At 39.9% G+C, this 27,704-nt stretch overlaps 1 protein-coding gene and 1 long non-coding RNA gene across 2 annotated transcripts; one reads left to right on the top strand and one right to left on the bottom strand.

Annotated features, from left to right (window-relative positions):
* Nucleotides 1-26,453, top strand: nr2f5 (nuclear receptor subfamily 2, group F, member 5). The gene is made up of 4 exons (XM_032558774.1): nt 1-1,965; nt 14,344-14,624; nt 16,128-16,374; nt 22,697-26,453. The coding sequence occupies exons 1-4, from the start codon at nt 1,599-1,601 to the stop codon at nt 23,014-23,016; spliced, it is 1,215 nt and encodes a 404-aa protein (XP_032414665.1). The 5' UTR covers nt 1-1,598; the 3' UTR covers nt 23,017-26,453.
* On the bottom strand, nt 1,994-9,093 carry LOC116717410 (uncharacterized). Its single transcript, XR_004338737.1, has 2 exons — nt 7,879-9,093; nt 1,994-7,283 (listed from the first exon to the last, which is right to left on the bottom strand). It is a non-coding gene; the product is annotated as an uncharacterized LOC116717410 (long non-coding RNA).
* Nucleotides 26,454-27,704: the final 1,251 nt, after the last annotated feature.

The following is a 27,704-nucleotide window of genomic DNA, read 5'->3' as shown; positions in this document are numbered from 1 at the left end:
TTTAATAACTTTAAAAAATAAAATCAAAATAAGGAGAATAACTTGCACCACCGTGAAAAAACTCGATTTAATTTCCGTCCAGGATCAGGTGTGATTGCAGAAATTGAACTTTCATCGTTCGGTCTGAAACTGGTGGTGTATAAATTTCAGTTCCTGCCTGAATTTTCCCCTCATTTAAAATCTGGACGTTTAAGTAAAGGAGCTGAAATTCATCCTCGGGGTTTTTTCATCTATTTCGTGTGAAATCCGATCTGAGCGAAAATTTCAGTTAAAATAAGAATTAAAACACTAAACTGGGACCCATTTTTATATACAGACATATATATATATTTTTTTTAAAAAATTCTAACCATTTTACTCTGAAACCCTTAGAAAAACCTAGAAACCTAGAAAAACCTGAAGGTTTATTGTTTAAACTCTTCTTAAGCCTGACTCATGAACAAGCTGGGCAGCGTCATCTGTTTTCAGAGTTTTAACTAAGAACTTATTAGAATAAAACCAAACAATCTGCGCATTCTGTTCTGAATGAGCGGTTCGGTTCTGGGTGTCCCACTAAAGCCGCTCCTGTCAGTCAAATCAGACCCAATCGCTCATCTCCCAATCAGAGAGCTTCTGGACGTTTTTACTAGACTTTTCGGGCCAATCCCGGCCGGCCTCTCACGTCGCTCTCCTCACACGGAGGGGAGGAGGAGCTTCCTTATTTGGCTTTTATTGCCTTATATGGTGCGCCGGCAGGGGAGGTCTCCTGTCTGACACTTTCCCCCAACTGGAGCTTTGACTCTGGTAGACAGGACACCCAGTCTGAGGGCGACCCGGCGAGCAGCGCTGCTGTTTGGATCTGTTGTTCGGTTTGGTTCTCCTCAGCGGACCGTCATCCTGAATTCTCGGAGGAAATCCCGTCTGTCTGTGGTAAAGAAAAAACTTGTGCGCAAACTGAAATCGTTTTCCAGTTCGCTCCGCTGCGCGCAGGACTGAGAGGGTCCAGGAATCCCCGCTCCTCTCTTCTCCTCTCTTCTGGACTCGTACTCTGTGCCGCTGGGACGAAACGAATCCTGCTCTGAAACACGTGGTCAGAATTAGTTTAAATTTGTGTTTGAAGAATCGATAGCACCCGAACAGAATCGAGCCGGAGGGTGTGAGCTGCGGGATAATTGCCGCCTGCGCAGTTTGTGCAGCTTTCTCCCAGTTGAGGATAAAAACACCCGACAGGATTCCTGACAGTGTTTTCACTCTGACAGCCAAGCTGCTCACTTGTTGGACTGACTTTCCCGAGAGGTTCCGCTCTGAAGAACAACGTGTTTATGGATCGCTGCGCAGAGAGGAACTCCGGGAGTTGTTGGCTCTGCAGTTCGACATCGATCATGTTGATTCCCCGCGGTTGCTTTGTACTATAATAGATGTTTACACAAAGCATTAAGTCGTATTTTAAAAGTGACTCTGTTCAGCTCAGACCAGCTCGCATTGACCCCTGAGGACAGAGGGAAGCGCCTTTTCGCCCTTCCTGTTTTCTGTTTTCCTTCAAGACGTCAGGACGGATCTCTACCGCGCACTCCGACTTCTTCTGTGATTTAAACAGAGGCAAAGTGTTTGGGGATAGCATGGCAATGGTAGTAAACCAGTGGCCAGAGAACATTTCTGCAGATCCGGGCTCCCAGCTGCAGATGTGCGGCCAGGAGCCCGGCGGGGGACCGGGGACTCCTAACGGTTCCACACCGGGGAACGACGCGCTTTCCGGGGATAAGCTCCCCAACGTGGACTGCATGGTGTGCGGGGACAAGTCCAGCGGGAAGCACTACGGCCAGTTCACCTGCGAGGGATGCAAAAGCTTCTTTAAGCGCTCGGTGAGGCGGAACCTGACGTACACATGCCGGGGGAACCGGGACTGTCCCATCGACCAGCACCACCGGAACCAGTGCCAGTACTGCCGGCTCAAGAAGTGTCTCAAAGTCGGCATGAGGAGAGAAGGTAAGCCGGACATTCTCTTTAATTTTTTGGGCCAAAGGATCGTGTTTCTGTGCGTGACGTTGTGCGTACTGTTTATTAGTCACTATGGTCGAGAACTTAGCAAAAGAACAAAGACAAGTGGCGCTTTCTGCGGTTTAATTTGCACATTTGCAGCAACGCTTTCAGGCAGATCTGACCATTTTCACGTCTTTAATGCTAAACTGAGACATTTCTAGAGCAGCTGCCAAACCGAACTGACACATATCGGTCCACTTTAGTCCAAACATGACGCATTTCCAGTTTTTAGGAGACACATGTCATTTTTGGAAGAGCACCAGGCAGAACTCCGGTGCGTAAAGGTGCGCAGCGCCTTCAAGGTTCCGCGCGTCCAACCGCTTCTGTGGGTAAATAATCAGTCCCACCTGCGGCCCCTCGCCGCTTATTCCTCAAACATTCTCCAAATCCGACGCATTCATGTAAAATCCTCCCTTTGTTTCTGCGCGTTAATTATGCTGTTTGTTCAGTGACACCGGGAGCAGCTATAAGAGGATGCCGCAACATTTGTTGCATTGTGATGGATTAACAACGGGTCAGTTGATGCCAAAGAGGTTCAGTGGAAACGTGTTGGTGAAGAGGAGCACTTCGCCTTATTAATTATCATCAAGCAGCGACACCCAGCCCACGATGCGCGCGCTGGCGCGTATTTAACCAAAATGAGACCAAAGCGATCTCTGCTAATTGCTGTGCGGCGGTTGGTTGGATTTTTGTCACATATTTTGGACTAAATCTCAAAATTCGAAATCTTGAATTTACATTTTCCTGCCTACATATGAGGGAAGTTTTATGTTAAGAAAAAAGATGGAATCACGCACAAATTTACGCAGAAATCTAAGTAAAACATGCAAACTGTGCGCAATTTATGTGCATTCTGCTGCTTTTAAGACTCAGTTCATTAAATATCTCTGCATTTAATGGAGATGTAATCAGGAGACAGGATAAGGTCAACAGCAGCAAATCCCTCTGAAGGACACTTGGCCAGTGGACGCTGAAGGACAGATCGTGTCCTCTCTGTCCTTTGTTCTTTACTGAAGTAAAAAACAAAGAAAGAAAGAAAGAAAGAAAGAAAGAAAGAAAGAAACACCTCCGGACAGGTTAGGAACACCCGCCCTGCTCACATCTGAGCGGATCCCTCAAGGCTTCCTGCGAGTGAACTCCTGCGCCTCGGCCTGCTGTGGACTGTAGGCTGCTGCATTCTGGCATGTAAAGAAACCCGCAAGCCACACCGAGTCGGTCATGCTCCTTTCCGACTGGATGAACCCGAGGAAATCTCCTGATGCGCCGCATGCGTGTTTACGGCTGCAGAAAGTTGCTCTTGCTCCTGATTTAGTTTAATAACGAGACGTAAAATGTCACATTTTAGATTATGACCAGGAGTTCTGTCAGAAGAGGGGCTGTTTGTGCAAGTCCTCCCTCTGAGACACGCTTTTTGTTCTTCTTTTATTTCTGGAATCTAAACGGAACTTCATTTCTCAAATCCTTAGTCAGCTGTTTTATTATTGCTTAATTATTTATCAGTTTTCGGCATTGGTCAGGGTAATGAAGCATGCCCAGGTTTTAAAAAGTAATGATTTAAAATGTTGTGCAATAAATTCTCTCAAAAAAATGTAGAATATTTTTAATGAAATGTCAGGAAAAACTGCCAGTGGAGTTTTCTCAAGTGTAAATCTGTACAGCCCCTCCCCAACCTGTTGCTGCCAGATAGCTGGCTGACTGAATGAATAACATTTTCACTCCTTCAGTCTAAATGCATTCTGCAAAATAAGCAGCTGATGATGACTTCATTAGCAAGAGTTCATTCAATGTCTTTGGTTTAGTCTTTACACCAAAAGCAAAAATAATAAATAAATGTTACACATAACACCATCATAATCAACATATATTAGCAGCTATATTAGTTATTGCTTTTCTGTTTTGAATAAAAACATTAAGTTCATGTTTAGACCTGTGCAACATGTTTATCATTACAGCATCTGCAGGTTTGGTGTCATAAAGGACTGATTGCTCTGTCTGTCAGTGTTACAGCCGACGATCACAACTGAAGCAGATTTCATGCTGAACCTAACAGGAAGTGTTGTGCTGTGATGATGGAAATGAAAGAGTCGAGTCCATCATCATCAATAAGAAGATATTAATCTGAGCAGGCCTAATTATTTGTGCAAATATCATTAAACTAATATATTTCGGTTGAAATATTTTTGGGGGAGATGCGGAAATGTTCAGGTTTCTCTCTTGACTGAAGCACTTCTACACAAATGCATCTCCGCTAGTTGCTTTTCATGACCTGTGTTACTCTAGACTAGTTGTTTTCACAGGAAAATTAAGGATGATATGAATAATAGATTAGTCCTGGAAAGCTGATATGAATGTTTAATGCTGGTATCTGTTTCCTGGGGTTCCTGGAAGAGACCTGGACCGTTCAGCCTCTGCCGGGGTCGCCCAGCACTCCTGTTTCTGCTTTTTTCACATACATCACCTGAATGGAGGAATGGAAGATTTTCGCTAGACGTTTTCACATCCTTACAAAACCTTTCGAGACCAGTCAGAGTTTTGTTGTGGATATTATTTATTTTTCCACAGATGTGCAGACAGATCTCATGTGTTTGACTCCACTTACAGATTTTCCTCGCAGAAAATAAGTGAGTGAATCTCTCTTGTACGACTCTGGCTCAGTAAATTAATATTTATCTGCCTGAAAAGACTTTTTAAAGGTTTCACGAGTAGCAGATTTAAAAGTCACTCTCTCCAGAGGGGACATCTGACCTCTTTTCCGTGTAGAACATCATATCATTTGTCTAAGACTTCGTTGACGGGAAGACCCTTCGGTTGGAATCAAACGTCTGAAGCTCTGGCAGCCGTGGAGTCGTTGTTTTGCCAGGCGGCTATGTGGAAGCTGCAGTTGTTTCTCTGTCGGCAAAGAGAATCAACATGACACTTCCTGTGAACTGCATGTTTTAATTCTGAAAGGACGAATCACTGAAGACAGAACATGCATTTATACACCATGATAAGGTCACACTGTCTGCTGTGTGTGTCCTGAATTGGCAGTGAGCGCCCACAGACACGGCGATGGTGGAATTAGCAGCGTGTTCTGATGATAAACAGACCCAACATCTGTTTATAGCGCAGAAATCTGTAATTCCCACTCTGAACACTCCTGACCCACTTTGCACCCTGACAGAACGTTACAGCGGCGGCAAATGTAGGTCAACCAAAACTAAAACATAACCAGAGGACGGACTGAAGTCAAAGTCCAAATGTGTGGAGCGTTGAGGAGGCGGGGGGGCGGAGGGGGATATCCCAGGGGAGCGTTCAAGTCCAACAATGTATTGACTAATCCGACTTCCCATCAAACAATCCTGATTGGTCTGCTTCGGTTGATAAAAAACCCGTTTCTCCCAGAAATGTCTTATTTGGGAGTTTCTAATAGTTAAACCATGAGCACATTGCTGCAGAGTTAATGATTAAATTCCTCTCAGCTGAAAATGCTTCTGGTTACAGAGTAGAAGCAACATGTGGGGGAGGGGGGGCAGAGTTTCATTGTAAAGTTCTGAGCTGCTAATGTGACAAAAGTAAACACAGTGGGATCTTCCTTAGCTCGGTCATCTGGGACGAAACTCAGCACAGAATGTGTTTCTGTATAAATTAGGAGGATTTTACATTTAAAAAGATGCTAGGATTGAAACTGTCTGGTGCAGATTGTTTATGCAAAAGGGGATTTTTTGATGGGAATCAAAAGGTGTAAACAAGCTTCAGGGTGAGATGGTTTGCAGGTTATTCAGGAGTTCCCAGATATGAAGTCCTGCCGTCGGTTTCTGTCGTTCTGCGTCCAGCGGCGCCTCGGGACGACCTCCACTTACGCTCTGTCGCATCTCTGGCGGCCATTGCTCCTTCATGTCTGACAGATAACTCAGGACAGTCCACTTTTACTGAGCAGGTGCTTCATTTTTAAGATTTGTCCTCAAACGACAGGAAAGCTGGTTGTAAAATTGTACAGAAAACTTTCTTTCTGAAATATTCATTTGATTTTAAGACTTCTGGTTTGCACAACCCCTGAATTCTCTACAAATAACCAGAACATTTAACCATCTTTAAAACACCTGGTTTAATTTGGACCATATAATGTCTGGAAGCACCGTAAATTGTTACATATTTCCATCACTCGCCTAGGACCGAGCAACATTTTCATATTTGCTGTAATAAATTTGATGCTGATAGAATCTCAAAACGCCCTTCTTGATCTTTTGAGGGAACCTCTGAGGAATAAAACCAGCTTAGACTTTGGAAACTATGACATTTTTATGGTGTGGAAAAATTTAATATAAAATTGATATTAAAAGGAGTATTAAAACTTTAAAATAAGAATATAAAAATACATAAAAAGTAACAAATAATCCTGCTGCTGCAAGATATTACAGTATATAAATTATTACAGTTATAATGTAAAAAACAATGTAGTATAAATATTACCTAAATACAGTGGTCTTAATGTGGGTTTTGTGTGCAATATTCCGAGTTCATAGTTAAATATTTGTGGATTTTTACACTGAGCATATCTAAAATATTTGAAAGAAAATGAAGCTTAGGAAACTGAAATTTGTTGTTGTAATGCTACTAGACATTCTATTGGCTGCTTTTTGCAATGCAGCCAATCCAAGAGCAACGTTGATTTTCCTCTGTGCTGATTGGCTGGAGTCCTGAAAGCAGAAATAAGGAGGCTGTAGATGTTAGCTGCTGCTGCAGTGATAATATGGGGTCCGCAGTGTGTTTTAATGCATATTAAGATATTTTTAGTGTTTGAACTCTCAAAAAATCTAAAATGATTCATGCTGCTGTCAGTTAGAAATGGTCTCATTCCTTTAAGAAGCATGATGCAGGCATTTCTCAACAGACGACAAAAGGTTGCATCAAAAAAATTATTTATCTGTTTTCATCTACATTTTATAAAAATTATGATTTTCTGAATCATTACCGGGAAACTCTTATTGGCATTAGAGCAATCAAAGTTTTGCATAATTCCTCTGGTATTTTGACAAAGAGCTCAAAGTCTTTGAGGTTGGAAGACCTCTGTGCCATCACCCTAATCTACGGTTGTAGTTTAAAACCAGTGGATGGAGCTACAAGTTTCATCACGGTGATTTTTCACTTTGTTCCCGATTAAAAGAAGAGGAAGTGTGTTTCTGAGCAGCAGGATGTCGGATCGGCTCTGCGTGACTGAGAAAACTCCACTCACTCTGGCATTTCTAAAGTATCTCATAAAAAACATTTTAAACTGAAAACTACTTTAAAACCGCAACTTTCTAAATATCCAGGCTCTGCTCCTAAAGCTGGGGTGTCTGAACTTTTTTTTTTTTCCAAAATCCTCAAATCAAAACAACAAAAGGGGAAAAAAAGTTACTCAAAAAAATGAAAAAAAGAAACAAAATACGGACTTTTTTACATGCTCAAAAATAAACTGTGCTATTCTCATGTTACTTTAATTAAATGAGTAAAATTGTCTGTTTGTTGGGTAGGTTTGTGTAAATTATTATAGATTAAAAAACCTTTAAAATGTTTTGCTGGTTTGCCTCATTTTGGTCCAGTTTGTGAATTTCTAAAGGTTATTATTGAACACAATAAAACATTGTGTATTAATTCTGAGCAATTAAAACAAGATTTATGCTAATTGTATTGAAACAGATGTAGCCAAGTTTAATAAATGGATTAAAAGCAGATCTGTATGGATGTGGTTCTCACCAGAAGATGCAAAACGTTTGTGATTTGAATACTTTATACTTTAGCCAATATTTTCTAGTGTTGATTTGAATTTGTCTGTAATAATATTTCCACTTCCTGGTTAGTCCTTCATGCGTAGCTTAAACATCTGATTAAAATCACGTTTTGCGTATCCTGATTGATTCTCTGCAGTAGAAAGAAACACACTGAATTCACTTTTTCTTTTCAAAGTAAAAATGAAAAGTTTCCATCTGCATTAACTGCCTGCGCCGTACAAAATCAGACCAGGGGCCACAAATGGCCCCCAGGCTGCATTCTGGACACCTATGTCCTGAAGTGAATTTTATTTTAAAAAGAACTGTTAAGTTTTTAAGCGTAACGGTGGAAAGAAACGTTTGTATAAAATCAACAGAATAACCATGCAGGAGTCTGGTCCTGCACAGTTTGAAACATTTTGTTTCAACAGAAGTAAGTTTGTTTTCTGGATTCCAGTTTCCTGCTGTGGTTCTGATAAGATGTTCATTTTTCGGTAAAATTTGCATAAATCTAAAAGACAGATTTTAATAGAAGCAGCTGACATAAACAGAGAAAACTGGGATTATTTCCACCAAAGCTTTAATGTTATGTGTCTGTCAGCTCCTTTGACACACTGGCTCCTTTCTGCTGCGCTCTGCCTCTCGTTGCCCCGCTGCACTGACCTGCAGGTCAAAGTTCAGGGCCAAAATAAAACTATGAGAGCCATGGGGATATCACCTCGGTGTCACATCACAGGCTGCCCTCTCAGCTGGATCACACATGTGCATTCACACGCACTGCAGGCAGATAGAGTTACTTTTCTGTCTTTTTCATGCAGAATTTTTTTTTATTCTTTTAAGTCAGGATGTTAAAGATTTCTCACATTGTTTCTCTTTGCATCCTGCAGTCACTGTATCTTATCATGCAGCTTTAGCTTTGCTCACAATCCGAGGCTTTAGAGCTGAAAAAAGCCACTTTATTAAACCCGACTCCGAGAATAATCCAAATCCATAATGCGTCTGTTTTCCTCCATCTGTGCTGACCTTTCGGACCAAATGTTGATAGGCCTTAATTGTATTTAGCTGCTGTAATTCCACTGACTGACTGACCCAGAGGCTAACCCAGCAGCGCTGCGCCAGCTGCCGCTTGCTGAAGCGGCGTTTTGAAAGTCACAGCTGAAACGCACTGCAAAAAATCTTACCAAGTATTTTTGGTCTAGTTTCTGGTGCGAATATCTTAGTACACTTTAAATAAGACAAAACTAACCTAAAAGTAACTTTTTAGTAAGATATAGGCAGTTGATATAAGCAAACAATTCCTTAATATTGATGAAGTATTTGTTCTATTGGTGGATTATTTCACTAATAACAAGACTTTTTTTTTTTTTTTTTTTACAAAGTTTTACGTTAATTTAAGTAAAGAACTTTTTCTTTATTATTAAGGAATGATTGAATTAAAACAAGAAACTTTCTGGAAAGTTACTGTAAAGTCAGTTTGTCTTATGTCAATTGTGCTAAAATATTTGCACCTGAAACTAGAACAAAAATACTTTGTAAGATTTTGTGTTGCTGCAGTGCGTCCCAAAGTGTCTCCATGTTCACTTTCCCTCCTGATTCCGCATCCCGGACATATTTCTGGATTAAACTGCTTGTTTCGACTTCACAAGCCCAGGAACTTTTGTCTAATTGCAGAGAATTTGGTTATTTAAAAGCAGAATAACAGATTATGGTACCTTCTGGTCCCATCCCCCCTGCTTCCCTGTTTCTCTCTCCTCTGGCATCTGCTTCTAATCTCGTTTCTGTCTCTTTCTGCCCTCTGTCATGTCATCTTCCCCTCCCTTCTTTCTCCATCACCCAGTTTTTCCTGCTTCCTTTCCCTCTTTCCATGTGTTTTGGTCCATCTCTGTAGGCGAGGAATAACAGAGAGCGATGTGTTTCAGTGAGACGTACTCGAGCGCTCTGCCTCTCAGGCACGAGTGACCCCCACAATGAGGCTTTTGAAGAGTCAAGTGGCTCCAGCAGACACGCAGCCGTCCGCAGATCTAGCCGCTTATTGACACCAGAGCAGATTTATATCTGTAAATGTTTGAATCAGGAGTGAGTCCTCTAAGACTTTTCAGCTGAAGAAGGAGACTCAGTCCCTTCAGAATCTGTTTACGTTCGTTTGACAGTGCCCTCTAGTGGCATGAGGACATTAGGAGACAAAGTCAGCTAACTTGGACGTGTCAGAAAAACATTCAAAGTGTCCTGAAGAGTTACTGGTCCTTCACTTTGTTTAAATTACAATAAAATGTTGCATCATGGTAATACAGCAAGAATCAGATGTGGTTTATATGCAGTAAAAATAAAATAGAGCACATCAAATGTGCATTTTATTGTTGTAGATGTGGAAATCATGCAAGTTTAACTGCTAAACAACATTTAATAAGTCAGAATAAATACACTTATACTTACTTTAACTTAGTACATTTATTTACATCCATTTTTTATCAATTAGTTATTTTATTCACTCAAATCAATTAGTTACTTTTCATAATATTCTGTTTTATGACTCTATGCTCAACAAAAGGCAATATTTGTCAATTGACATATGGAAATACAATCAATCAGCAGCTCATAAATAACAGGATAACTGCATTTAGATCATATTTCTTTGTCCAGTTTCTTCCTAAATATACATTTCAGACCTGAGAGCTCAGATATGTCGGTATGATTTAAGGAGACAGATTCCCAGCCTCAGTCATTCCAGACGACAGATAACTGCTGGGTTCATGACGAACAGCTTGTTTCATGAAGCCGCCCAGTTTGTTAACAAGGAACTAAAAGGAAGATTTTATTAATTTTTTTAATAAGGCATAAAACGTTTTTGGGTCAGTGTTCCCCATGCCAAAGAAAGGAAAGCTGCTATTGGCTGTCCTAAAAGTTGCATCATCACCCAATTTGCACAACTGGCCATGTGTTGTAATGGAGGGAGGAGGAAAGAGAGACACAAAGTGAGTAAAAAATACCTTGAATGTGTTGCAACAACAAGAAAACCTGCTTCTGATGCTTCTTCTATTTTTATCTGGGCTTAATACTGGAAAAAGGAACTATAAAGAGGCTCTTAAACAAAGTTGCTCAGGATTTATATATATATATTTTCATTTCTTTAATGATTTGCATAATTTCACTCCTTCAGTTTTTAGTTTAACTTTTTAAAATCTGGTTTGGTTTGTAATCTTCTGGAGACAACTCCGAGTTATCTGCGACAAGGAACATTTAAAGTTTCAAATCCATTAGACACTGACTCCGTTGTTTTGATGACGGTGGAAGCGGGCATCTTGCTGTGGGACTGTTTCTCATGTCACAAAAGGCTTCAGGATCACTAGAAAAAGATGCTACATTTGTTTCTAGCTGCTTACTAGCAATAAAGCAATGCTAGAGGAGTCTGAATACTTGCTAAACATAAAGACAAAGTTGATAAATTGGCAACATTTGCCTCCAGGTGAAGAAGTTCAGATTGTTAGCCTTTTTGCTAAATTTTGACATTAGCATTAGCTCTGGTGCTAAACCAGCTCAAGCTGGACACAAAGTTAAATACTTACACAGAAACTTTGTCAAACACATATTTTATCACAGCTAGTCACTTTTACTGAGATTATATATTTAAGGGAACCCATGAAAACCTGTTGTTTGGTGGTTGCTGCTGCACACGATCAGAACCACCGACTGAACCATACCGGGTCCAATCCGTTACACATGATCAGCCTCTCCCTCATGCAGACAAAAACAATAATCCTGTTGCATTTTGTAAAACTCTTGAGACCAGCTATTGTTTGAACTTGCACCATAAAAATATGATTTTCCTAGATTCACATTATAACATAAACTTTAATATTAATATGGTTAACAACCAGAAAGTAATCACAAAGTGAGCACATATGAACCTACTGGACTTTAGAGATAAACATGAATTGGGATTTACATATTAATACAACTTATAAGGAAATTAGCCTTTTTAATAAATATCTGAACTTCTCGTTCTTACAGTCTGACGCTGACTGAGTTGAGGATTTTTATAGGTGTTACTGTTGTACTACCAATATTAAAAATGCAGATTTTTCTTTTTATGTAGTATTATTTTATAAAACGTGACATTGTAACAGTTGTAGGGCGCCCCCTGCTGGTGTGGACCAGCCAACCGTCTTCCTGGTTCTGTTCATCCCTACAGATGGATGTAGGTGGTTAAAAACTGTTGTTCTTAGGGAGTAAATTAGATGTATTTAGGTTGTGGTTGCCTTTTTATGGTGATATATTGCATCTGAAGAAGGCAGAGCAAAACATTTTACCATGAAACTGCAAAGTTTTGGAAAAATGTCAAATTCATCCAAGTTTTTCAGCTTGTTTGTATTTTAATGTTTTCTTGCATTCAAACTCTTCCACAGACACCATTAGTTCTGTGAATACTAGTACTTTACAAGACAAGCAGGTTCAATTCACAATGAAAATCTGCAGCTGTCCCTCTGCAGTGACTGAAAACATCTGATCTAAAACTAAATGCAACAATTTCATTCAGAGTTTTGTTTCTGTCGCTGTTGGAGTGAGATCAAGTGGAAAATTGTTCTTTTTGTGTGACAAGCGGCATCTTCTCATAGCTTCAGCTCGCAGGAGGAGTGCGCATTCCTCTTGATTACCACAGGTTAAGCAGTTCATAGAGAAAAACGAGTGCTTTGAGGTCAGCACCTTTTGTGCAGAGGTATTTTTCGTCAGGCTCAAATTAAAGGCATTTTCAGCGCGCTCGGCAGAGAGTTGACCTCCAGACGTGTCACGGTGCATTCGATTGCTGCAGCAGCTGTGGGTGAGGCTGCAGGTGATATTTAAAAAGCATTTTCCAAACCCCCATTCACTCACTCACTCTCCAGCCTTCACCTGTCTCCCTCCATATTTCACCTTTTCCTCCAGCCCTCTTTTTGCCCTCAATCTCTCTTTTCTCGACTTATCACCTTTCTCTCTCTACCTTATTTCACTATTCCAGCCTTTTACCTCATTTTCACCCCCCTCACACATGGCTCCTCTTTGCATTTTCATTGCCTTTCTCCCCTCTCACACTTGCTCCGTGTAACAGTAGATGGAGTTATTAGTCAGACAGTGGGGATGCCTGAACAGGTGTTTTCCAAATGGGCCTTTGAGCGCTCACCGCATCATCATCACTCCTCGCCCGCGGGGGGTTGGGACGTGTGTTTGTTGGAGAGCTTGACCTCTGTGTGCCCCGTTCGCTTCAGGCTCAGCCATTTGCCAATACAGGGGGACCGCGTGTGTGTTTGTGTGTGTGTTACATGTATTCATGTGCGAGTGCATAACATATGTAGGTGTGAAGAAGTGTTATATCTTTAACAGCTGCTGCTTGTCATTACTCATTGATGCACAACAGCAGTGGGGAATGGCCTTGGCTGGGCCGCTGAAGAGACGAGCGCTGACACATTTAAGAGTTGGAGAAATGTTTTTCGCCCCTCGACCTCCTTCTGCAGCCCGACACATTTTGCATGCCCAATTTGCTGCTTTTTTCCTCTGCTTCTACCTTCACTTAGGCTTTCAGGGCTCGCTTCGTTTTGCAGATACACTCCCTTTCACGTTCTCTGCAAAAACACAAAGTCTGACAGAGTATTTTAATCTAGTTTCTGGAAGAAATAGCTTGGCACACTTAAAAAAAAACTAAACTAACTTACAAGTAACTTTTCAGCTAGGTGTAGGAGTTAGATTTAAGTCAATAATTCTTTAGTATTGATGAAAAAGTAGCAGTTCCACTGGCAGATTATTTCACTAAAAAGAGAGTTTTCCTTTTATAAGTCAAGAACACTGAAAAAAGGCTTTCTTGAACCTTTTAGGAGTTCAAGAAATGGAGTCAACTTTAAAAATTGACTCCAATTTATTACAACTAATTTTATGAGTTTCTCAAGCTATAACTCTGATTTGAAAAATTCAGAAATCAGAATAATCGTTTTTTTCAGTGTAATCTGCCGGTGGAACTGGAACTTTTTCATCAATATTAAGGAAATATTGATTTAAAACAAGTTCCTATATCTAGGTGATTAGTTATTTGTAAGTTAGTTTATTCTTTTTTCAAGTTTATTAAGATATTTGCACTATGAACCAGACTAACATTACTTGGTACACTGAAAAAGAAAACAGTTGATCCAACTTAAAAAAGTAAATTTGCTAAAAGTAACCAAATTAAGTTTATCCAAGTAAATATGTTAAGTGTATTAAGTTGTTGTGTTAAAAAATGTAAATAAAGTAATTTTGACAAACTGAATTTGATTACAAAAAACAAATTAACTCAATTTTTTAAACTTGGATCTTCATTCTCTTTTTTCAGTGCACTAAAAAAATGAAATCAGAATTATAGCTGAGCAAAACTAACACAATTAGCTGTAACAAGTTAGTCATTTTTTGAAGTTGGTTCAAAGAAACATTTTTTTCAGTGTAATCTGCCAGTGAAACTAAAACTTTTTCATCAATATAAAATCCAGCAGCTCCAATGTGCTGCTGAAAAGTTACTTGTAAGTTAGTTTTTCTCATGGGAAACGTTTGTAAAACTCATGCAGCCCCCTGTGTGTTGTGTGTTTTTGGACAGCTGTACAGAGAGGACGCACATCGAACTCCCAGAGCAGCCCGGGTCAGTACCTGACCAACGGTTCCGACCCGTACAACAGCCAGCCTTACCTGTCGGGCTTCATCTCCCTGCTGCTGCGCGCCGAGCCCTACCCCACGTCCCGCTACGGGGCCCAGTGCATGCAGGGAAACAACCTGATGGGCATCGAGAACATCTGCGAGCTGGCGGCTCGGCTGCTGTTCAGCGCCGTGGAGTGGGCCAAGAACATCCCCTTCTTCCCCGACCTGCAGCTCATGGATCAGGTGAGCCTGATGAGAGAAAGAAAAACGATCGGACACAGCCTGTTCTCATTGCTGAGCCGCTTCCAGCTTTTATTCTCGTCATTCAGACGGAAAATGCCCGGAGATTCCAGGAAGAAATCATTAGATCTCACCTTCTCAAGAAGAAATCTGACAACTCATTTATCTCCCGCCACTTTGAAAAAGAAATGAGCCGATAAATAAATGAAAAGATAATATTTTTCTCTACATCTGCGTTGAGTGTCACTTAGCAGCGTGTAAAAAGGATTCTGTTGGCAGAACCTCGCGGCGCTGAGCGTGGACCGACCTGAAATTGATCCTCCTCATGCAGATTTATGCTGCTGGCTCAGAGTAACTGTTGTACCTATAAATATTCATTTGGACATTTGGTAGTCATGTTATGATGAATTCATCCTGCTGCTGAAAACAGAACATTAATGAAACCATTAAATATTACGACAGTAACAACGTTTGCTTTCGCTCAGGGTGAATGTTTCTGATAACAGTTTCATTTAGACCAGTTTACAACGTTTTATACTCTCTGTTTGGATTCAATTTTCAGTTCATATTTTGTCTTTTTTGAACATCAGCTCTTATATGTGTTCCAAAAACTGTTGTCAGCAACTTTGGCAACTCTTAAAGGTCAGTTATAATAAAGCTACACTTCAAAAAAGAATTAACATTTTAGTTTTTATGAATGAATTAATGAATTTATTGTCCCCATATTCATGTACGGTGAGATTATAGTCAAAAAGAGCCAACTCCAGAAACAGTGTAATGTAAGAAATATAATACAAATTCAATAAAAATACAAATATGGTGATGTTTACAACACACACACGCATACACACACATATAACCACCATAAAATCTTTTGATTTATTCATATTTATTTATTTCCAGACTCTTTGAATAAATCCACCCAGTGGTGGATAAACTTCTGGTAAACTGAAAGTCTGCTAATAGCAGCGCTAGTTCTTCATTTAGCACTTTTGCTAACTTAAGTGAGTATTTTTAAGTTGAAAACCAACTATGATAATCTAAACTATGATAGTGACCAAAATTTTATTTTTAATTTTAAAAGAAGATTTTTCTCCTTAGAAACAGATTCTTAGTTGGTTAGTTTAAGACCTTTGTGTGTCGAGCCTCTTTCACATTCTGCTGATGTTATCTGCAGTGCAGATATCAGCACCACAGTCACGGGTCAGAACGCAGTCATCAATTGACGCTCAACAATTTCCATTTTTAACAAATGTACATTCGACTGACGACATCCCAGCAGCTTGTTCAGTTCAGAGTTTAAATGGATTAAATTGCAGTTTTTCTATCTGAGTTCATCAATGCTGTTTACCTTCAACGTGCAGGTGAGCAACATTTTGATGCTTTTGTAATCAGCATTGAAGTTATGCTGATAGTTTATGAATAAAAGAATAAAGCTCACATGGTTAGACTAAATCTGGTCTGAATTTTCAGAACCTTCCCATCCATTCTGTGTTCCTGTACTAGGTGGCGCTGCTGCGCATGTCGTGGAGCGAGCTCTTCGTCCTGAACGCCGCCCAGTGCTCCATGCCGCTCCATGTGGCGCCCCTGTTGGCGGCCGCCGGCCTCCACGCCTCGCCCATGTCCGCCGAGCGCGTCGTGGCCTTCATGGACCACATCCGCGTCTTCCAGGAGCAGGTGGAGAAGCTGAAGGCCCTGCAGGTCGACACGGCCGAATACTCCTGCCTCAAGTCCATCGTGCTCTTCACATCAGGTGAGTTCGGATCAGTTCCCCAGATTTTAGTGGTAAGATTTTAGGTCAGTAGGTTTGAAAACATCAGAAAACATCTTAATTTGAGGGGAAAGAAACTAAATGTCTTCTACTTTAGAAGGTTGAAGTCGTCCATTAGGATCTTTATCACTGATTCCCTGACATTTTACTGGACAGATTAGATTTAGATGAAGGTAAAGTTACTTTCTATTCAAGATTTTAGCTCCCATGTCCATAATATGAGGACAATGATTCACTCTTTTTGTTTATTTTACATGATTTAATGTGAAATGGAAAAAAGTTGTCATCTAGGCCAGACTAATTTGCAGTCATTACTTGACCTGCCGCACTAAGAAATAAACCAATTAATTGCATGATGAGTTAAAATGAACTGAATAATTTTAATTTGCATGATTTATTATTTTTCTCTTTTCTCTCTTTCTACCAAAACCGGACAAAAGTCCTGACTCTGGTTTATTGGTCTCAACTGGTTCCTTTTTTGAAGGACAGTTTTATTTACTTTATAATTCATTTTATTTGTTGTTTCTGTTGTTTTATTTATTTAGCTTGGATATTTCAAATGTCTTCCAGTTCCAGTGTTAAATGTTCTTTAGAATTTAAAGTTATTGATATTTGAGAATATTTTCTTGCATTATTATGTAGCTACCATTATGCTACTTGAAAATGGTCTCAAAACAACAATATTATCGTTTATCACAAAAACTTCTGGGACAATTTATCGTCCAACAGGATTTGATGGTGACAGGCCTAATCATTACCCTGGTGATGATTAGCTAAAGCTCTCACTTTAAAATGTGCAACAGCAATTTTTTTAATAAGATAAAAAACAGAAAGGGCATCAATTCCTGAAGTCCAGGGTCCACATTCCCCTAAATCCAGCCCTGTTGACAAGTATATTCAAATTTCACCCAATTTATGCAAAATCAGTTTCCTATTCAACACAGCTCAGCCCAGTTTATTGAAATTAAGCATAGTCATAATTAATCCATTAAAGTATTAATTTTAAAGTATTTTTAACTATAAGTTATAGATTTGCACCATTAAAACACCATTTCTAGTTTGAGAAAATAAATTTACAAAAATGTAACTGCATGTCAGATATAATAAATGCTGTTTCGTCTCTGCAGATAAAGTTTGATCCAGAACATGGCTGGAAACCCAGAAAAACACTGTAAATATCTGAATGTTGTGCAATGAAAGATTCACATCCGGCACATTTGGAGGAGATTAGACATCCAGATGGTGTCGGCTGAAAATGCAAAGATTACCATATTACACCGTCCCATCGTTTAAATAAAAAGGCCGCGTGTCGTCGCTGCGAGTTTATAACGTTCTTGTTTTACAGTGATGCCTGGTTTTAATGTCACGTTGCCAGTGCAGATGGCTGAACTCACGCCGTGCACCGCGCCATCTTTCACGGCTGTGACCATATGGCTCGGATTTGTTTGTGGTTCACAGACTCACGGAGGGTTAAAGGTCGATTCCGATGTCAACAAAAACACAACCTTTCTAGTGTGAGTAAGTTTAGAGGGAATTAGCTGCTGGCTAATGGGAATGCTTTGGAGCAGGTTCTGCTGATCGGTCTATTCGTGTCTTAATCACAACAACTTAACGTGAGTTTGAGAACCGGACAGTCTGAAGCGTTTCTCAAGGTTAAACTTAGCAAAGAGGAAACTCCTTGTGAAAAGCTAGTTTAACGTTGCAGTTGACGGACAAGAGCTAAAGGTTTTTATAAAAAACTAAATGTGGCATATAATACCAATTCATCATGCCCCTATATGGCTTTGAAAACTTCCCTGATCATTAAATACAGTTCTGTTCTTGTCGATGGTGAATTAGGGCCATTATGAATAGAAAAAAAAGGCATTTTTTTTTGCATTTCCGCCAAAAAACTTACATTAAAATCAGAAATTTTCTAGAAAAATCATGGAAATTTTGGAGTTTCAAAAGTTGAAAATGTTTCACTTTTGAAACTCAATAATTTCTACATTCTTTCTAGAACCTTCCTAAAATTAATCTCAAAAGTTTTTTCTACCAAATTTTTGACTTTTTAAGCCCAGAAATATTCTTGTACTCATTTTTTCTATCTATTTTGGCCCTAATCCATCGTTTTAACTGCATTAAGTCATCAACCCTTCTTTAATCAGAGAGTTGTCTCTGATTAAAGAACGTCAGAGAACAACCAACATCATGAAGATCAAGCAAACAGGCCAGAGAGAACGTTCTGGTTCCATTTAAAACTGGGTTTGGCTCTGAAACAACATCCCAAGCTGTGAACGTCTCCCAGAGCTCAGTTTAATCCATCATGTGAGCACGGAGAGAGGATGGACCACCTGCAGACCTACCAAGACATGGACATCCACCTGCACTGACCAGAACAGCATCAATCAGAGGAGCAGCCATGGCAGCTCCAAATCACTATGAAGTTTTGCATAACTTCATAGTTATGAAGTTATGCAACTAAGTTATGCAAGTCAGTTTTGCATAACTTCATAGTTATGCAAAACTGGCAGAGAGCTAACCCAAACGACTTGCAGCTGCATTGTACAAAATCCCATTTTAATGGATTGGAAGTTTCTGGTTTCAATGTGTGAAAATGTGCAGAAGTGGCACAGTTTAGTTTGCAATGTCTTGTAAAAGAAAAATAAATACACTACAAACTGATTATTTATTCCCCACAATGTTTTAGATATGCAGCACATTGTCAACAGACTAGTAAAGATTAATTACAAAGTAATTAATTAGGCTGATTCCAGTGGTTCTTAGAACTAATTTTGATATAATAAATACAATTAACTGAACTGAAACTTGCATCCAATCTAACTTTTCTATGTTCCAGTTTAAAGTTGGAAATCCTGTAATCATGTCCAAACTGAGACATATTTAAGAAAACATAATCACAGTACGTTCTATGTTGGACCTGTGTGTGCATTACCTCAACATTATTGACATATTAAAAAATGTGCATGGTAAAAAAAGTGTTGATCTGTTTTCCTCTATCCCTAAAAGTCCTTTATTATGTAATACTAAAATATGCAAACCATCAAATCTTTGTTTTGAGCTACAGCGGAAACGGTTGTAGCAAAGGACGGGAAACGCGGTGAGGAAAAAAGACTTCCAAAGCAGACAGCAGTGCTTAAACTGTGGAAAAAAGCTGCACTTAATCCACAACCTCTTCACCTCCACGGAGGCTGACCGGGAGCTGACCTGCAGCGCTGCAGCACACACCGTCTTATTGGCTCCATATGTAAATGCAGCTGGTACAGTCTTGGTCTCTGCCCTCGTTGAATTTGGTTGTAATTTGATCACGATGTTAAACAGTAAAGCTTCATCTATGCTGTATTTTCAACCCCCCAGTGTTTTACTTTATGTCCCAAACATGATCCAGTTAGAAAGAAAAGTAAGCTTTGTATTCAAATTGCATTAGGAGGTCTCGACTTCCAACGTTTTTCACTGTAAAACTGCAAACATCCAACATCGTTTATTTCTCAGGTTGCACCACTTTCTTTGCTGACTCTCACACCACTGAGCTACTGAGGGGTACCACAGCTTTAAGTCTTGAAAAAGCCCTTGAGATGTTCGTTGTTTTGATGGCGCTTTCATACAAAGCCTGTTGTGGTTTATCCCTCCAGTCACAGGGATCCAGGACAAGCCAGAATCCTGTCACATCTGGGATTCCTCACTGCAGGATCATGCTTTGTGACCCTGGAGGAAACGGATGGTGAACGAGCCAACACTGAGATGTTCCTCCTTTCTGATTTTAATTGCATTTTCCCTGTTTTTTTTTTTTTTTGCCTCTTGCACGGCTTGTCAGATCCATTCCTGATGCGTCCTGCGTCTCCTCCAAACCTTGGAACCTGTTTGTGTACGTGGGTGGCTACAGATCCACCTCTCCGCTATCTTCCCTGCTTTCATCAGTTCTTTCTCCTTTATGATCCCATCTATTATTGAAAACAGCCGTCCACAAACCCACCCCCCAAACCTCCCATGCTCCCCAAACTCCAAGCGAGTCCAACCCCAAGACCCCTGCCCCCACCGCAGGACTTGAATTATGCATGCCGTGTTTCAGTTAGACGCAGGATTCGCAGTGACCTACATAACCCCTATAGCCTTGAGCATCTTGTGTGACTTTCCTCCATTGGCAGATGCAAGTGCACACACGTTTTGATTTAAAAAAATTGTCCAAAAACATCAAAAATTGACACATTGCAAAATGGTAATAAACCTGACTCATAGGATATCTTAACAAGCTCAGACAATCACCAATTGTCTGTTTGTTTCAACTGAGGCAACTCCCTCCACTCCCCTGTGGAGTCCCGACCCATCAAGCCACATCAGGGAGTGGGTATTTTATTCCTGCCACCCTGATCCTTGGCCCCCTCCGATCTGCTGCGTGCCCAAGGATGAGACAAAAGAACACGTTGGTGCTTGGCGTGGAAGGGCGCCCACAGAGCTGTCGCTTTGGCACGCGAAGTGGTCTCAGTCACGCAGACAGCTCCGCTAATCCTGACCAGGCGCTGGCCGTTTTGTCACGCAGGACCCCAAATAAAAATCCTGACTACAACGCCGTCCAGCAGCCTCCTGTGTGGAGGGAAATATAGCCAAAGAGGGGGCAATTATTCTCAGAGAATGATAAGAATAGAGTCCGCTGGGGGTGGGGAGGCATTGACACGCTTGATTAAAATGTGGAGTAAATTAAATACTTTCCAGAGTGGAACCGAGGCGCAGCAGGACAGGGTTTACACGGGGGACAGATCAAAGCCTGTGATGACGAAGCGGACCTGTGATGCAAGGCGACGGGTTAAAGCTTACAGGCCAGTGCTTTCACGTAAAAGCTTGAGAATAAATTGCCCTCATCGAGTACCTGTCTGCCGAATGTGGGTTCACTCAGGGGCCAGAGCGTACAAAATGTACAGTATGCGGCAGAGAACAGTAAAATGTGTCTTTGTTTAGACTTCACACTTTTCTGACCTCCTTTGCTTTAATCCCTTTGCTCTTCCCTCCGCGCTGAGGGTGCAAAAAATATCTCACGGTGTTACGCACTCTCTCAGTTTGTGTGAGATTCAGCTGGAGGCGGGGGTGAATTAGAGGGAAGGTATGATGGGCTTGGAAGCAAAACTGAAACCCAGGCTGGGAAGGAAGTGATTTCAGACCACAGGGTTGAGGTAGATGAGTATCTCTGAAGTAAGGACTTGATTTTTATTATAAGGTTTGGGCATCTTACCTTGAGCCTCTCGGTTTAGGATGCCTTTGATAGTAACTCTTACTTAGTCAACCAGATTTAATTGTGGATTATGTCATTTTGGTTAGTTTTGAATGGTATGTCCACAGCTTTACATCCAGACAGACAAATAATGTGAACAAAAGTCTCACAGTCACATATCAATGAAAACCAAAGGAAAGCAAGCAAGATATTTATGTGTTTACAGGAACAAAAAGGGAATCATCACTTTTCAACAAGAAAGGCCACAACACTGTGAAACCACAGTTTTTCAACACAGTTAATGGAAAAGATGAAATAACCTAAAAAAAACTTACCACTCATTATTTTCTTTTGAGATGCCTGAGTTGACAAATTAGTAAAATTGCTACATATATGTAAAAAGTTGCATAAAATAGTCTCAAACAGTCGTCCAAAAACAGAGCTTTGACGTTCCTCTTGGTTATCTTGCACTGTAGAGACAAATAGTTATTCGAAGGGATAAATTGTTTCCTAATTAGGACTAAAACCAGTAGGGAATTGACAATATCAACATTGAAACAATAAATACAAAAATAAAATCCTGGTTTTCTTTTCAGCAACTTGCACTGGCTTTTTCTGGTTGGCCAGCGCTTGCAAGTGGTGCTTTATCAATTTGTGGGTAAACTGACCCACAAATTGGTGCCCAAGCCCAGTCCTCTAGAGCTACTGCAATTTAAAATTACCTGCAATTTTCAGATGCATCCTTTGATAACACACCTGAATCAGATGAATACCTCATTACTAGTCTTTTGCAGAGCTTGCAGATTGTGGATGAAGGTATGTTGGAGAACGAATGCATCGAAAAGTTGCAGGATTGGCACCCGTGCCATACAAGTCTCAGTGTTTGTCGTTAACATGAATGTTTTTGTTCTTTCTTTAGCTCTTTTTCTAACCTCTAAACCCTCACGCCAAAATCAATTCCCATTTGGAAGCTTTGAATCATTTCTGTTTTGCACGCTGCCTTTGGGTCAAACCAGTTAATCCAGAGTGACTTCTTACTGTCATGAGGAGTTTGGTTCTCTCTTTAATCAAACCATTATAAATGTTCCTTCCTTCCTCCAGATGCCATGGGGTTGTCTGATGTTGCCCATGTGGAGAGCATCCAGGAGAAGTCCCAGTGTGCTCTGGAGGAATATGTGAGGAACCAGTATCCCAGCCAGCCGAACCGATTCGGCCGCCTGCTCCTCCGCCTGCCCTCCCTGCGTATCGTCTCCTCGCCGGTCATCGAGCAGCTGTTTTTCGTGCGACTGGTGGGCAAGACGCCCATTGAGACATTGCTTCGAGATATGCTGCTCTCTGGCTCCAGCTACAACTGGCCCTACATGCCCACAGTGCAGCGCGAGCGGCCACTTTCCCTCCACTACAATGAGAACGGACCCTGAGGCTGAGCAACAGAGGAGAAGCTCATCCTTCTTTCCTTCCCTTCCTTGTCCGCAGTCCACTTTTCAGCTTTCCCCGAGGAAGCATCTTCCTCACCATTCCACCCTCGAGACTCTTGAAACGTTACCATCCCGGTTACACAAGCCAGCCAATCGTTCGTCATTGCCGATACAGAGACTCAATGGCCTCTCAAAGTCCCCGAGCTGATAGTGTGCAGTCTTTCATTTTGAGACGTGGCATGAGCTGGACAAGTTGCTGCACAGTTCACCAGCAGGTCTGATGGACTCACTTCAGATGTCAGTTATAAAACTGTGCAAACGTTTGCCTAATTCTTGGTGCTATGCCTGCATTTACAGAGCATGGCTGAGCCTGAGCAGGGACTATGCCATTCGAACTCTGCAGCCAAGAGCGCGAGGTCTGAGTGTGTATTTACTAAATTTTGAAAAGCAAACCAGAAGCCATTAAAAGAAGACAAATGCCAAAATGTCTTGAACTTTTGCAGATGACGTTATATTGTGTGTTGTTTTAGCACTGTTTGTATGGAGAGATAACTCATGATTGTGTCCATATGTATAGTATATCATTGATTCATTGGCATCTAAGGCATCTTTGGGTTCACTGAATTAAAAAGCTCAGGTTTCTAGGGGTGTGTGGGGGGTCAGACTAGCAGACATGTCAGTATTGGGTTCTGGTTGTTCTGCTCCATTGTCACTTTGACCATTTGCAGTTTTGATCACGTCGTACCCAGATTTTCATTGAGAAGAAAGGAAGTTGTCTTCCACCGGCCTCTTCATGTGTGGGTTTAGGTCTTTTGGTGCACACTTTGACCGTCATATATTTAAAGTAATATTCTATATCTTGGAGTTATGTGACTCCAATGAATATTTTCCATTAAGAAGTTGCAGATGGTTTATTTGGTTTGGTTAGATGATATATTCTTTCGAATGTTTTCAAAACCATTTCTGAAAGTTTCAGAAAATGAAAACGTCATTATTAAATTCAGGGGTATTATGAGATCATGTCCCAAGATATCTCGTAATATTGATGATTTTTTTTATATTTCAAATCCTGTCAGGTTGCAGTCAGGAGGGGTTTATATGAAAAGATATGCATGGTGGCATTCCTGCTACCACGCATATTGACTTGTTTTGTTTTGATTTGTTTGAAATATTGTAAATGGAGACAGAAGAAACAAGCTTGACCCACAGGTTCTTCGATGAAGTACTGAGAAACTATTGGTGACATTGGATTGCAATTTGCAGCTTACAGGTCACCATTTTTAAGTGATATACATTGCATTCGACCGTCTTTAGTTAAAAATCTGAAATACTTACAACCTGGATAATCCTACCCTGAACAGTCTTTAAACACAGGCACTGAATTATTTTAACCATAGCAGTTCTTTAAAATCCATTTGTCGTTCTCAAAACTTTTACTATAGTTTTAACTCACAAAAAAGGAGCAATTCTACTACTATTCTTCATCATGACCACCTTCAATTGGTTCCTGCATGAAAAGTCAAACATGAACAACTTGTTTTAACCCAGTTTTCTCATAAATGTTGGTTAAAATCTCATCACAGAATGTTCCTGTAATCTAAATACCAAGTATTGCCTCAGTGTTTGGGTAGTTTTGCCCATTTACAGTGTTATTTACCTGCATTGAGTTTCTTGCCATGGTAAGAAAAACTAATATTTTATCATCATCTTTTGGTGCATCTGATTCACAGTTTGATAACCAAGATTGCCAGGGATTTTTTGGACATGACAACAAAATGATGCACCATTTCTAAGATAGTCACATATAGAACATAGATGTGCCACTTTTCCAAAATTTAAGCATTCATTTGGAAACTTTAATCTCATTTTAAACTTTGCAGATTTTCTGTCAGCATTGATGTTTCTCTCACCTGGCCTGGTGAATACTTGGAGTGGCTCCAACTGACTGCAACCTGACCAATGTTTTGATTAATTCAGCTGTTAAATCTTTGGCCCACTCATAAAAGTATCCACATTTTATCCTCGAATATGGAAATATGCACTGAACGCTGTGATTTCTACACAAACATTTGCACCAAAAGCTACAACAAATCTATTTTTATGTAAGCTTTTTTTTTTTTACAAACTGAACTCCCATAAGGAACAGGAAAAATATGCAAAAGTAACTGACTGAGTGATAAATAGAAGTAGGCATGGATGAATAGGGAAACCCTAGGAGCGGATTGGCATCAGGGAGTCAGCAGAACAGCCAGAGCCCTCAGCATTAGCACAAGAACAAAAACACAAACCCAACAAGTTTTACACTTGGGAGCAACCTGTGCCAAAGCAGACATACATTTAGTTTGGAATAAATTTATGTCAGTTAAAAAAGCAAGTGTAACTTTTTGGTTTGTCTTTAATTTGACTATAATTGTTTGGATTCTGAGGTTAAGCGAATCATTTTATAAAATAAAATAAAAATAAACAACATAAATTAAAGCTTTGGCACTTGCATTGAGATCTTGTCAGACTTGACACTTATTCACACTTGTTAAATCTCAGCACTGGTGGAATATTTCTGCCCTGTACCCATTTGATGAAAATACGTATTTACTTTTTTAAACCATTCACTAGAACTCCCTCACTGATGCTGCCACAGGAGGCAGCCACACCACTGAACATCATAGATGTGTGTTTTTCTTTTTTTGTAATGATTGTCAGTATTGGACCTTTTAGACTTTAGGCAGGAAGTGAGTGTCTGGGGGGCAATTTACAGAATTAGCTGTACTTGCCTTAGAACAAAGATTTGTCACTGAGCATTTATCTTATGACTGTGCCATAATCTCTTGTTACCTGTTATAACAGGTATTATGTTCTGTCAGGAGTGGAAAGAAGCTCACATGATGCTGAAATGGAACGTGCATTTTCAAAAAAGACATGTATATGTGGATTATCTTTATGCAATAATTAGACATTAAAAAAAGAACTACTCACGATAGAATTTTTTTGCTTCGACATCAACAGCACTTTTAATTTTTTGACATCATGCAAGTTATTTTTCCACTTCCGGGTGATATTGTTGTGTAGGGAAAAGCCCCTAAACTCATGTCATTTGAGCTTATCATGTGGAGTAATGTATCACTAACCTCTGAAAACCTCAGTCTATGTTGCAACACTATCCCTGTGGGACTTAGGACTGTGTTTAATGTAGGAATACTTTAAGTTTTTATTATTTTTCCTTTGTCCTTTTGTTGGAAAAACTTTGTTTATGTCACATTTCCAACACGACACCGTAGTATCGACGACAAGCATCAGTATTGGAAAAGCCATCAGGGACCTGAGAAAGTTGTGTTGGTAAATAAATCCACAGAAAGTTTCTAAGAGTTTGTTTTTATCCCTTTTTGCTTTTGTTTTGAAATATTGATTATCCAATAATTGAAATAAAGTTTTGTTCACACTAACTGTTCTGTACTCTCTTTTCAGTCACTTTCCAGGCCTAGAAAGAAAGTACATCCCATTTCAGTTTGGGTTTTATCTGTCAGGTTATACTAAAATTAACTGATCTTCACCTGAATACTAAATTAAAAAACTAAAAAAGCAATGTGGAAGACTAACTGATCATCGGCAGTCTGACCTATCAAGAGCAAATATATGTGTTATTGTTGCAGAAGCACAATAGGGCTGAAACAACTAAATAATGATCAATTAATTTAATAATCGATTAATCACAGACTAAAAAAAGCCATTTGCTGAATGGACATCACTCAGAGCAGTAATTAGTCTGAAACTGTACAAAAATATCTACATTTTGCATTTAAGAGAAAAAACCTTCTTTGTCTGTAAATATATTCAACCCAGAATCCAGGTGGTGGTTTTAGCTTCACCTGCTTTAAGTTCTGCAAAAATTCTATTAAGCACTTAATCACCAAATCAGCTCTACACTGAATTGATGCTAAGTCAATCAGAAAGGACTGAGCTTTTCACATGTTGATGTTAGAAGTATTTATTAGCTGCAGATGCATCCTTTACTACAAATGATCAATGTGTTTTATGTAAAAGTAATGGGGGTCTGAATTAGTGACAGATGTGCTAACGATCTGTACAGGAAGCTGAGAGCTAGGACAGCTAATGGCATTTACTCAGTGATTAATGAGGGAATATAAACTAAACCAAACAAAGAACAAGTAGCACAAGAACAAGATGTCTATTTTTAATTTATGACCTTTCCTCCTTCTGTAGACATTATGCAGTGGATGCATGATCATGTGTTTTTATTTCAGTGTTACATAAAGGATTATCAGCTGTGCTACTGTAGCTTATCAAAAACAAACAAACTCATTTCTTAGAATCTTCTGTATTCACATAAATATCTGTGTAAAAAAAAGTAGAAAAAGCAAAAAGTGTCTCTGCTTCTGTTTTTGCAAGGTGTATCAGTGGTTGTATTCTGTAAAACATCTAAAGTCAAAACTTTAATCATGTTTTTGTCCTCGGTAAACCGCTAACCAGAGCGAGGGGAAACCCATTTTTTAATTTAATAATTCTCATTGATCTGTGGTGTTGATTATTTCTCTTTCTCTGTTTGATTCAAGAGTTTTTCAGTCTCTAAGGTGATTTATTCTGAAAGGTGTTCTGCAAGAGAAGCAGCCACTAAAAGAGGTTGGGAGGGAACCTAAACGTCCCTTCAGCCGTTTCAGAAAGTAAAAACCCAGAGA

The sequence above is a fragment of the Xiphophorus hellerii genome, chromosome 3, assembly GCF_003331165.1.
Source record: "Xiphophorus hellerii strain 12219 chromosome 3, Xiphophorus_hellerii-4.1, whole genome shotgun sequence".
NCBI lineage: Eukaryota > Metazoa > Chordata > Actinopteri > Cyprinodontiformes > Poeciliidae > Xiphophorus > Xiphophorus hellerii.
Note: the sequence above shows the minus strand (reverse complement) of the source record. Positions and strands in the feature narration are given on the sequence as shown.